The 12776-nt window shown below is 34.9% G+C and overlaps 1 protein-coding gene across 1 annotated transcript in view; it reads left to right on the forward strand.

Annotated features, from left to right (window-relative positions):
- Positions 1-1399, forward strand: part of LOC129744271 (matrix metalloproteinase-2) — a 658664-nt gene extending 657265 nt beyond the window's left edge. The window contains exon 6 of the mRNA XM_055736708.1: positions 55-1399. Within this exon, the coding sequence (XP_055592683.1) occupies positions 55-409 (355 nt within the window). The 3' untranslated portion in view covers positions 410-1399. The remainder of the gene's footprint in view (positions 1-54) is intronic.
- The last annotated feature ends 11377 nt before the right edge of the window (positions 1400-12776 follow it).

Raw genomic sequence — 12776 nt, forward strand, 5'->3', positions numbered from 1 at the left:
ATCAAACTTCACATTCGGACTCCTTACATTAAATTAATCATTCCTCAATTTCAGATTCGATGAAGACGCCAACCTCGTGGAGCTGGACTATCCCCGGGACATGTCCATGTGGAAGGGCATCGGCTATAACATCGATTCGGCCTTCCAGTATCGCGATGGCAAGACGTACTTCTTCAAGGGCAAAGGATACTGGCGATTCAACGATCTACGCATGCAGGTGGACCACATCGATCCACTGCCGTCGGGCCACGAATGGATGAAATGTCAGCGGCTACCCATGGTAGATAATCCGGTAGACGAGGACGATAGAACGGTCATCAGCGGGACGGGTCATCTGTCAGGAGCAAGCCAGCTTGCCCTAGCAGCGATCGCTGTCTTAGTCTTAGCTAGCAAAAACCTACCACTTTAGATAAGATACTTTTAGGCATTTTTATTCGCTGAAAACAGGGATGTTGAGATTTTCCCAAAGATTTGCTCAAGAGAATCCCTCTATTAGGGAACTGTACCAGGTCACTGCCGCATTGTTAGTATTTGTGCAATAATAAATTTAAACTTCTATTTTTTGAATGTTTCTCATCTCCTCTGTACTTTATAAGTTTTTTTTTCTATTCTACAGTCCAACCTATGAAACTAATTATACATGCTCGAAACACCCTTATGAATGTTCTTATCGAAAAAAATTAAATGATCTCAACTAATTTAGATTTAAAAAAAACAAAAATTCGTGTAACAATAGGAACAGTATTTCCAGCCAAGCACAAATCTGCGGGAAAATCTTGACCTTATTCATTCTTTATTGAATTTAAGTAATCAAATCAAAACAGTTTATACAATCGATAGACTTATGTGAAACAATTGTGGTAAGCAAATAATGATTGGAAGCGAAACAAGTATGACAACGTGAATCACATGAAACTAGGCTACGTTCCGAATCTTTAGACTTAAATACAGCAAGAATTTACTCGATTAAGTTCCATTATAATGTAGTAGGACAAAACAAACTGTAATCGGTGACTAAAACGATGGTTATAGATTTTTTTCTGTGATATAAAAACGGATGAAATAAGAAATTAGGTGCATTTTTTTTGTAAAACATCACCGAAGTGGATTTGATTTTATATCTTCAGTTCAGAATTTTCTTTTCTGTGTTAGAGTACTAGGTAATATTAAAATTAATTCTTACACTAGAATATTTTCTTAGAAAGAATATAGTACTGAGCCGTTCGTAGCCAAAGGGATATAAGTGGCAATTATGATAAATTTTGAGCTGATCATGCCCATGTTTAAATATTATTTAGTGCAATTTTCAGATGCTTAGATTTTACTTTCATCTCTCTAAACTAGCTCTTATGCAAATACATATATCCCATTGGTTCTGAGGGGCTCAACTGTAAATGAATTGGGTGTCTCTGCATTATTGAATCCGAAATCCTTATCCGGAAATAAAAGACATTTACAAGCCCCTATAGTTTAGCATTTTGTTCAGAAATTCTAATGAAATTCCATCCGTCTGAGGGAATGGTGGATATTTAAATCAACAAACATAATAACCACAAAAAAAAAACAAACTGATAATAAATCTATCCAGTTTGATGATAATTCGCTCAACCAGTTACTTTAAAACTTGCTTTCTAAAGAAAATCATCGGACTCAATACAAAGCACTGAAATTTGAAATTTGGCTGTAAAATGGTTTTTATGAAAACTTTCCCGAATGTTTAATGCAAATTTTAGGAAAATTGCAGCCCGTTCAAATCATCTGGTTATCGTTAAAAAATACACGAAATTTTTCGAGCTTCTATAAAAATTAAGATTTTTTCCTAGTCGGTATACCCATGAATTTCCATAATTTTTCACTCCGTGAGAAAATTTATCAAATAAAATAAGTTATTTTAATTGCCATTGTGGTACATTGCAGTTAAATTTTCCATTGAGGTGACTAATTTTCCAATTATTGCTTCAGAAGAATAGGCCTTCAACTGGAAGTCTAACCCCATCTAATATTCTTATCCTTTGTTTAACATTTTAACAATTATTTAATCTTAACCCACTAAACCCCATTTTTTTCGCCGCAAAATTCACAGAAGTTTTGTTTCATGATTACATACAACTTTAGTTCTACGAAAAACTTTATCGTTAAAAAAGCATAACCACAAGAGCTAAAGAGCTTAATTTCAGTATTGAACTTAATTTACTTAATTTAATATTGAACATATTTGTCGAATTGTTGTCATTTTTCGTAACCCGTTAAACTGCAATTCTAGAATTTTTTTTAAACCCGGCAAAACCAGTCATTCGATTTCAAATTTTCCATTCGAAAATCCCGGCAATATCCGCAACCTGGGCATAATTTATCCATAACTAGCTGATCCCACACGAACTTCGTTTTGCTTTCAACTTGGAATATGTCATAAACAGTTTGTATGAAAGTCAATTGCCAAGCATTTTCCAGATTCACTTCCCAATCATTGATAAGTAATAATTGCAAAAAAAATTGGACGATCACTTTTTCTGTCGTCGGCTACTAAATTTGAAATCACGAATCAATTGACCGTGCCAAAAAACAACCGTGTATAAATTTTTACTCAATCGTTGCAAAACAACGCAATTATTGCCAAAAAGTTAAATACTTTTTGATGGCCTCTTTTTATACAATCTTTGATATCTGAAATCGATTGTCCTTCCCTCAAAATTATCGTATGCAAATTTTCAAAGCAATCCATTGCATAGTAACGTCAATATTGCTAAGAAAACAATTAAAAATTTATTAATATGGACGACCCCTTTCGTCGAACTCTGGCAAAACATTTGACATCCGAAATCGATTGTCCGTCCCAGAAAACAACCGTGTTTAAATTTTCATCCCAATCCGATGTATAATAACGACGATATTGTAAAAATATTGAAAGGTTAATATGGACGACCCCCTTCGCCAGCCCCTTACACTGAATCTAATACCTGAAATCGATTGCTCGTCCCTCAAAACTCTCGTGTACAAATTTTCATCTGAATCCGATGTATTATGACGACAATATCGCATTAGCAGTGAATAGTTAATATGGACGACCCCTTTGGCCGACCCCTGACTTTAATTTGGATAAGTGAAATCAATTGTTTGTCACTAATAACTCCTATGTGCAAATTTTCATCCCAATCCGATGTATAAAAACGTCAATATCACTAAGATATTGAAAAGTTAATATGGACGACCCCTTTTGCCGGCCTTTTACACTGAACCTCAAATCGATTGCACGTCACTCTAAACTATCGTGTACCAATTTTCATCTGAATACGATGTATAATAACGTCAATATCGCCAAAACAGCGTACAGTGAATATGGACGACCCCTTTGGCTGACCCCTTACACAAAACTTTACACCTGAAATCGAATGCTCGTCTTTCAAAACACTCATGTGCAAATTTTCATCACATCCCACGGAAAATAAAGTCAATATCGCGAAAACAATATTTGTCTTGTATGGACGACCCCCTTTAAGAGGGGTGATACGGAAATCTGAAAACATTTTTCATCTTTCCTAGTCCTAATGAGCATCCATGCCAAATTTCAGACCTCTAGCTCTTAAGACTGAGTCTATAGAGGACAAACAAACATACATAAATGGCTTTATCTATATGTAGATTTGAACAAAGTGAATAGAACAATCGGTTAAAATCACTTGAAACTTGAATTGTGCTTCGATTCACATCAAATTATGTTCGATGCTCCCAAAAACAATTTTTAATTAATTTTGCTGAATATAACTCTGAAGAATTCCCGGAGAACTTTGAAAGCATTTCGGACCGCTGTCCAGAAATTTCAAAGGAGTTTTGCCTTTGATCTGAAGTGGCAATGCATGATTGTAAGTATTTAAATACTAGGGTTAAAACAAAACATTGGTGAGCTCTTTCCATTTTTATTTGTATAAAGGGCGAACACGAAATTATTTCGACACACTCAACAGGGCTTACCTTATTTTTCATTGGGTAAAAATCAAACAAATTTTGCACACTTTCTCATTGATGTGTATTGTTAACATGCTGTCAAACTTGAAGTCGTGTTTTTCGATTCAACAGAATTGAGGTGAACCAACGCAAGTCGAGAAAACAAATTCTCTGACCTGTCGCACCGGCAGTTGGAAAAAATATTGAACATTTACCATTCAACCGTCTCCAGAGTGTTGAAGCGGTTCCAGGAGCAGTTGACGTTGAACCACGGCAAAGGAGCTGGAAGAAAACCGGGACCGGAGAACAAAAAGACGGAGGGAAAGGTGAAGCGAATGATTGAAGAAAATCCCAACGTCTCAAGCCGTGATTTGGCTAAAAAGATCGGCATGTCGCAGAGCTAGGTCCAAAATGCAAAGAAGACAGCTGGACTACATACATACAAGGCAGAGAACTTCCCAAATCGCGATGAGGGGCAACGATCGACGGCTAAAACTCGGGCACGGAAGTCCTACGAGAAGATACTGACAAAATATGGCTGCTGTGTGATGGACGACGAAACGTATATAAAAGCCGATTCTAAGCAAATTCCGGGGTTGGAGTTTTTCACCGGCAAGAGCAAGTTCGATGTGGACGACAAATTTAAGAAGAAGAAAATGTCGAAGTTCGCCTCCAAATATCTCGTTTGGCAGGCCATCTGCTCTTGCGGGCTGAGGAGTGAGCCTTTCGTGACAAAGGGCATAGTAAATGGCGAGATCTACAAATCTGAGTGCCTCGAGAAGCGCCTTTTTCCGTTCTTGCAGCAGCACGACGAAGCTCCGCTATTTTGGCCAGATTTGGTATCTTGCCACTATTCTAAAATTGTCCTGGAATGGTACGGCGCCAATTCTGTCCATTTTGTTCCAAAGGACATGAACCTATTTATAAAACCATCCGGAACTGTGCCGGGAGGAGCAGTACTGGACAATAATATAGCGGAAACTTCGGAAGAACAAGAAGACATTCAAAGACGAGAAGAACATGTTAAGAAAATGGAAAAAACAGGAAAACTGGTACTGGATGACACTGTAAAGACTATGATGGAGGACATCGAGCGAAAATGCGTTCAATTTTGCACTCAAGGCTCCATCAACCAACTTTTTCTTTTGATTTTTGCAGTAAATGTATGTATAAAACTACCCTGAAATTTTGGTTTGATTCTAAACATTATAAGAAAATTGGCTGACATTCTCGGTATCGCAATAATTTCGTGTCCACCCTTTATTTGTGAACATTTTAATATTTCTTTATTCATCAATCCTGTCTGTCAAGTAGGATTTCCCATCAAAGCGAAAAACCCTCCCCTTTCCTGTCTGAAACAGCATCTTTATATGTAGGGCCGTATGAGTTCTCTGCACCTGAAAAGTTCATTTAGCTGCTCAAACTATCCCTATATGATTACATAGACTTGCCACGGTGTGCATTGTGGTACCAAAGTGATTCTCAATAACAACCATAGATGCCACACCTACCGATTTTTCGGTATTCATACCGATTTTTGGGCAAATTTTTATCCAAGAATCGGTATATGCCAAATACCGATTTTTGGCAAAACATACCGATTTCATACCGATTTTTGATATTTTGATACAAACTGTAAAATTTATTTCAGTATAAGCAAGACTATCGAAAATATTGGGTTTCTGTTATATTGAAAACGACCAAATGATACTATTTGGCGTTAGCTATAAGTAAGAAACACTTGAAGCTTTTATGATAAGTACACGTTTTTCCATATTTCAATCGAAACCAAAAATAATATATTCCAAGATACCTAGCTCTTAAACTATTTCATATAAACGCCAACGGACAATCTTTTAACAAACCTTAACACCATAAATTTTATCTAGTTTTATTAAGATGTTTAATTCAAAATCTTAAAATTGCAAAGTTTTCCAGTTTAAGTTTAAACATCTAGTAGCCACTTGAAAGCAAGTGATAAATAACATAATAAAGAAATTTAATATTTTAAAATTATTTCATATCAGGAAATGCTATTTCGCTTTTTTTTCAAAACCAGCCATTTCTATAACAAAAAAGCAGAAAGTAGTGTTTTCTAACTGTCAAATGAGATTTAGAAAAAAAAAATCAAACCTGTCCACGTGGACATCCGAGGACGGGTTTAGGGTTTGCCAAACGTCCACGCTTGTCCACGCAGAGGAAGGAGGGGGTCTAAAATCGCATTTTTCTATCCACATGGTATCTGAACGGCCTGAATAGCGAATGACGACTCTGATACCGAAAAGCCGTGCTAATTTTGGAGAGCCAAGACCACGTAGAGAAAGATCTCAGTGTGTTTGTTGTGCAAATGAAACTTCAAAATGCTAGTTTTTTTCCGACCGTGTAATATTAAATGTTTTTTTTTTCTTAGCGTGTTTTACTGAATAGTTGCATTTCTTCCGCAGCATTTGATGGTGGCGCTTTTGGATTTTGTCCGTCGATTTCTGCAAGAGTTCCGAATCTTGTAATGGATAATTTTTGTCGAAACTCTCAAATTTTAAAGGAAAAAAGAATTTTGTTTTTGATAGTCCAAAGTTTTAACTATCCTTTGGAATTTGGAGGTAATTTTTCCATAGAGAATGTTGGAAAACTGTCGTTTACTATAACAGATTCTATGATATTTATAATTGCGTCAAGATAGCCAGCGGAAATTAATCTAATGAGGTTGAAGATGTATGAGTTTTCAGAATTTTGAAAACATAAACAAATTGTATAGAACACTCTATAAGGATTACACCTATCCTATAAGGAATCATGTGTTAATCGATAACATGAAGAAATTTTATGATTGAGAATATTACAAGAAAGCTTCAGAATTTTTTTTGATAAAGAAATCCACAAAAACTTTGCAATATGCGATTTTTTTTATTAGGGCCCACAGAGCCAAAAGAATATAAGTGCAAATGAACCATGAGTTAATAATACAGAACGATTTTACATGTTTCAAACTATGTTTCGTGATTTCTTCAGATTTTTAGAAATTTATTTTCATTCCTTTATGTTCGGAAGAAAAATACAAATTGTTTCAAAACGAATTGAAAATTGCCAAACACAACTGCTTGAAAGCGTTTTTTCTCGAAATTCGCTTTTATGCACTTGCACTTATACACCTTTTTGGCATCAAAAAAAAATTCAAAGTTTATAAAAATTATAATAGAGAAGAAAGAACAGTAAAAACCTTCAAAGAACTCTTAAAAACGAATAAAAATGTATCAAAACAAAAAAAAAACCACGCACATAAAATACTATAGAGGGAAGTTGTCTACTACCGGACACTTAAGGTTTTTATGCAATAACTTCAAAAATAGATTTTTGTAAATATTGGTTCTTCTGCTGATTTGAAAAGTATTAATACTTAGTATTAATACTTAACTTATTAGAAAATAAATTTACAACATATTCATGTGGTAAAAGAAATCATTTCATGTTAGTTTTCACTCATTTCCAAAAGTGTTGTCTATGACCGGACACTACGAATTACTTCACCAAAGTTGTCACCAATGGCACAAAAACGTAGTAAAATTACTGAAATCACTTGCACAGGTCTTGTGAATGTGTGTTTTCCAATAATGAACGTTCTATGAAGGCGGTCATAACAGTTTTTTTTGACAAACCAGAATGAAACATTTGTTTGAAAAAACTAAAGAAAAATGGTCCATGACCGGACAGCAAAATTTAAAGTTTCTCAGAAGACCAAAATAGTTTCGTTATTGAATCCTTCTTTTCTGCTAACCATTTGAGGGTGCTATAGAGATGAAATAATGAAAGATTTAAGTTAAAATCATCTATAATTTTGAATATTTTTTTGTCTGGTCATAGACAACAATTTGGTGTCCGGTCATAGAGAAATCGCTTTTTTTTTAATTTTCATAATATTTCGTTTGAACTTCCGTTTTGTTATCTTATATCTACTGTAGTCGAATAATAACCGATCTACGATGTCGTTCATGTGCAGTTCAAATTTTACAAGTCGAAAAAACTGATCACAATTCAAATGCAAAGTTTAGGCGATCCTCTCCGTACTACTAGGCAAAAGCTTTAATTGCCTATCATTGGTTTACTTTTTCAGATTGGATTACCATATTTCTTACACCATATCAGGCTACTATTTCCTTTATTTTCATGGTGTTAAAACATTATTAGGATATTGTGTTTTCGAAAAATCTATGTTGTCCGGCCATAGACGACTTTCTCCTAAGGCATTTATTAGAAAAAGTATTAAATAACAGACTTCAGACTTCAGAAAAATTATCAATCATCTTAAAATACCGATTTTTATATCGATTTTTCGGATTTCCATACCGAAAAAAGATTTTTTTGGGTTCAAAAATACCGATTTAAATGTGGCATCACTGATAACAACACTTGAAATGAGTTCGTTTTGACATCTTGTGTTGGGTGTGATTATTAGTTGTACCTCGTGTATCAGCCAATGCAAGATGTATGTAGTCACCCTGTGCTATGCTATGCTACATTCTGCACATAAAGTAATTTAAAAAAAAATGGTTTACTTTGGCTTATGATGATTTCAATAAATCACGTCACGGGTTGCTTTTTAGAGGGTTGATAAAATATTTTTTTTGATTTTTCCAATAAAAACCCAATTTAAAAAAGACATGTATGTATGAGACATTTTTTCAATTATATTTCCGTTAATGTATACAATTTCCATAAAAAAAATTCAATAGAAAAACTAAAAATTTTGAAATGAAGGGATAAAATCTGTTTTTTGTTAGAGATATCCTTTGAAAAATTACAATTCTAAATTTCTTGACACACTTCTAATCGCAAATTGCAAAATCTGAATAAACCATTATACAATAATCCAATCTTGTTCAATTTTCACAATTTAGTGGTGAACCTTCAATTTCAGATTTTTGGACTTAGTAAATGTTAATTTTCAAAAAATATTTAAATTTATCAGTTAACGTTAGAGATGGTATCAACGCAATATTTGGATCACTTTTATCATTGGTTCAGATAACCGAGAGAAATGCTGGCACTGGTTATTTATTTTGTTTGCTAACTAATAACACTACGTTCCTAAATATTTACCATGAATTGTACTCAATATTCTTGGATAATAACTGTTACGCTTCTCTTTCATTCTGAAGTCGTTGAAAATAAAGTCGAGAATAAGTTACATATCTATGTTTTCAATTGTATGGCAAAAATTGAATAAATAAAAAAAATGATGATGTGAAGTAACAATGAATAAAAAATCTTTTCAAATTGTTTGTTATTTCTCCAATTTGGTATGTGAAACGCCAAAACACGCTTCACAACCCCTGCTGAGCCTTCAAATGCCCTCAGAATTCAATTATTCTTTTTCTTTTATTTCTTTGATCTTTCCACCTATCAACCTATATACTTTAAATATCATAATGCGCCAAGATTCCAGGAATACATACAATAAGAGAATATAAAAAATAGAAAGCTGATGGCTGATAAACTAATAAACCTACTTAAAAACTAAAAACTGACTTTTAATCTTTTTACTAAGCTTTATTCAATAAAGGATAGAGTTTTTGACAAGGTTTTCTAGTTTCAAGATACAATGATTTAAAAAAAAAAATCTACATTTTTAAGAAAATTTAACTGAAAAAAAAATTATTTCTGACATCACAAAAGGGAGTTTAGAAGATTTGAATATTAAAGTTTTTATTTAATCTACGAATTTGTTGAAGTCTGCTTTTGCTTTATAAATATCTTGGATGCATTTTGGTCTCAAAGTTTTTTGAAATTTCGTCAAATTCCTGAATTTTCAAAGAACTAAAAAAAAAGAACACTTGGGTTATTATTCTCAGAAGTAAAAATTACTCGAACTCATCGAGAAAGTAAACCATTGCTTTAAAACCTTTATTTTAAATATATTTGTAACATTTTACAGTTTTTTCTTTAATACAAATAGTGCACAAATTTATTAAATGAATTTTTGCCTACTTTCAAATGCTAGCATGAATCTGGGAAATGAGAGCTGGTAGAATGAAATAAAATGGATATTTTCATTCAACACGCCCAAACTAGTCGAAATCAAATTTTCAAGTTTTTTGTTATTTCGGAAAATGTGATTTTTGATTCCTTGTGCTATCAGAAATTGAATCTTCATTTCATGATTTTTATTTAGGCATATCTTAAAAATAAACTTTAAAAAGATATCAGATTTTCAATTTTTAACTTTATTCATACATTCTTTGTTGCAAATTTCTTACTATTCGAAATGAAGGGCTATTTATTTCAATTCATTCATTCCCGATTAAATAAAGTTTAAAATCTTGGATAAGAGCTTGAAATTCAAGAGCAAATCAGTGAAAGTAGGGTTCCAAAAGCACCAGCCATCAGAATCACAAATCATAATTATTATTCAAAATTAAATTTAAATTTAAAAATTCTTGAACCAAAAATCAAAATGAAAAATGAACTTCAGAGTTACACACACAATATTTTCAGTTCACTAGTCAGGAAAATATATCAGAATTGTAATTAAATATCAAATTTTTCAAATTAATTTTAAATTCATAGCATTGATTCAAAAAATTATCTCAAATATTTGCTTTTTCGAACGTAAAGTTGCAAATGAGAATCATTAGAATTTCGTTTTGTTAACCTTGCGCTAACCTTAATATGAAGAAGCTCAGGAAAAATTGATAATTTAAAGATATCTCAAAATGTTCTTCTTTTCAACAACTAGTGTATTATGTACTTTTATATAATACATTTATAAAGAGAGGTTCCTTAATGAGCTCATAAGCCGATTTTTATTCCTTGGTATACAAAAAAAAAACTTTAAATCAAAATTTTATTACATGAGAACTTATAAATTCGCATGAATCATTCATCATCAAATGAAGGGTATCGAATTTATAGATAAAGTGGGTTAACAAGATTTGATTTGTTTTCTAAATTGAAATTTTGCAAAAAAAAACCTCTGTTTTAGTGCAATGAGATCAAAATTTTTACTAGATATTTAGGTTGGTCGATTTTCGAAAATTTCTAAAATCACCCCAAAGTCGAAAACTCTAAATCCGTGACAAAACTCTAAATCCTAATAGTAGGAAAGCGTTTTTCCGCAGCTTTTTGGAAAAAAACCGGAAAACTTTGCAAATCGTTTGAAATAAAACCAAAAGAAAAAATAAAAAGATAAATTGAAATGACACTTACTTAACTTAATGTTCCCGCGCCGATCCTCCGGTGCATAGGGCCGTGATAAAAGACCTTCCCTGTTGACGATCCGGAGCCAGCGTCTTCACTCGGTCCCAGTCAAGATTCTCGTCGACCGTTCGGATTTCGGCGGCTTGGCTTCGCCGCCACGAGTTTCTGGGTCTGTCTCTTCTTCGGTGACCTTCTGGATTCCATTCTAGCGCCTCTCTACAAATCTCGTTCTCATCTCTCCGCAGCGTGTGCCCAATCCATCTCCACTTGTGTTAACGCATCTCGATTTCTAGCGCCCTTTGATGACACCGGCGATGTAGTTCCTCATTTGAGATCCAGTTGCCAGGCCACCAATCGCGGATGATGTTCCGCAGGGAGCGATTCACAAAAACTTGCAGTTTTCTTGAAGATTCGGATTATCGTTCGTAGAGAGATCTGGCGTGACCGCCAGAGATGTTTCGAAGACTCGCAAACGCAAATCGGGCATTTCTGATCCGGGTTTCGATGTCTTTCTTTCTACCACCATCATGCGTTATCTGGCTACCAAGATACTGGAAGCACTCAACTTTCTCAACCTGTTGCCCAGCTACCATGAAACTGGAGGGATTTCCTGTGTTGATCTCCATCAACTTGGTCTTTCTGACATTGATTTTGAGACCTGCTGCCTTGGAGCTTTCGGAGAGGTCGTCTAGTTTGCTCTGCATATCCGATTGTGTTTGGGCGAGCAAAACAATATCGTTAGCCAGGTCAAGGTCGTTCAGTTGCTCCATTGTTGAAGGCTTGAAGGATTCCACGGTAATCCTCGGTTCGGTGTACAGTCGATCGATCCAGTCAGAATCTCATCCATTACGATGAGGAAAAGTAGCGGTGATAAGATACACCCTTGTCTCACTCCAGCAGTTACCTGGATTGATTCGGACAAGACACCGTCGTGCAAGACCTTGCACGAAAATGCCTCGTATTGTGCTTCGATGAGATGGACTAGTTTCTCTGGGACTCCTCGACGCCTTAAAGCCGCCCAGATGTTTTCATGGTTAAGTCGGTCGAATGCTTTTTCAAATTAACGAACACCAGCAGAAGAGAGTCCTTTGTTCCAGTGATTTGTTCCAGTATGATTCGTAGCGTTGTGATGTGTTCCACACATAATCGTCCGGATCGGAATCCAGCTTGTTGCCGCCGGAGTGTAGCGTCGATTTTCTCCTGGATCCTGTTCAGGATCACTTTGCAGAGTACTTTGAGGGTTGTACAACGTTATGCCTCGCCAGTTATCGCACTCTGTCCGGTCTCCTTTCTTCGGGACCTCTACGAGGATACCCTGCATCCAGTCGGCCGGGAATGTTGCAGTATCCCAGATGTCAGCGAAAAGACGGTGCAACATTTGTGCTGACAAGGCAGGGTCGGCATTCAGCATTTCAGCAGGGATGCAATGCAGGGATGGTTGGCACAAAAACTGACAGCTGGCTCGGTCCCACAGAAGAAACAAAAATGATGTTGATTTTTCAGTACAAAATATTCAATTTTCCCATACAAACCTGTAAGTTCAAATTTACCCATGTAAACGTTACTTAAAAATTCAACAAAAAATCATGGATGAGTTTTGGACCAAGAAGAAGCTTTTTAAACCCCAGGGTTTGAGAAATTCA

Source organism: Uranotaenia lowii, chromosome 2 (genome assembly GCF_029784155.1).
Source record: "Uranotaenia lowii strain MFRU-FL chromosome 2, ASM2978415v1, whole genome shotgun sequence".
NCBI lineage: Eukaryota > Metazoa > Arthropoda > Insecta > Diptera > Culicidae > Uranotaenia > Uranotaenia lowii.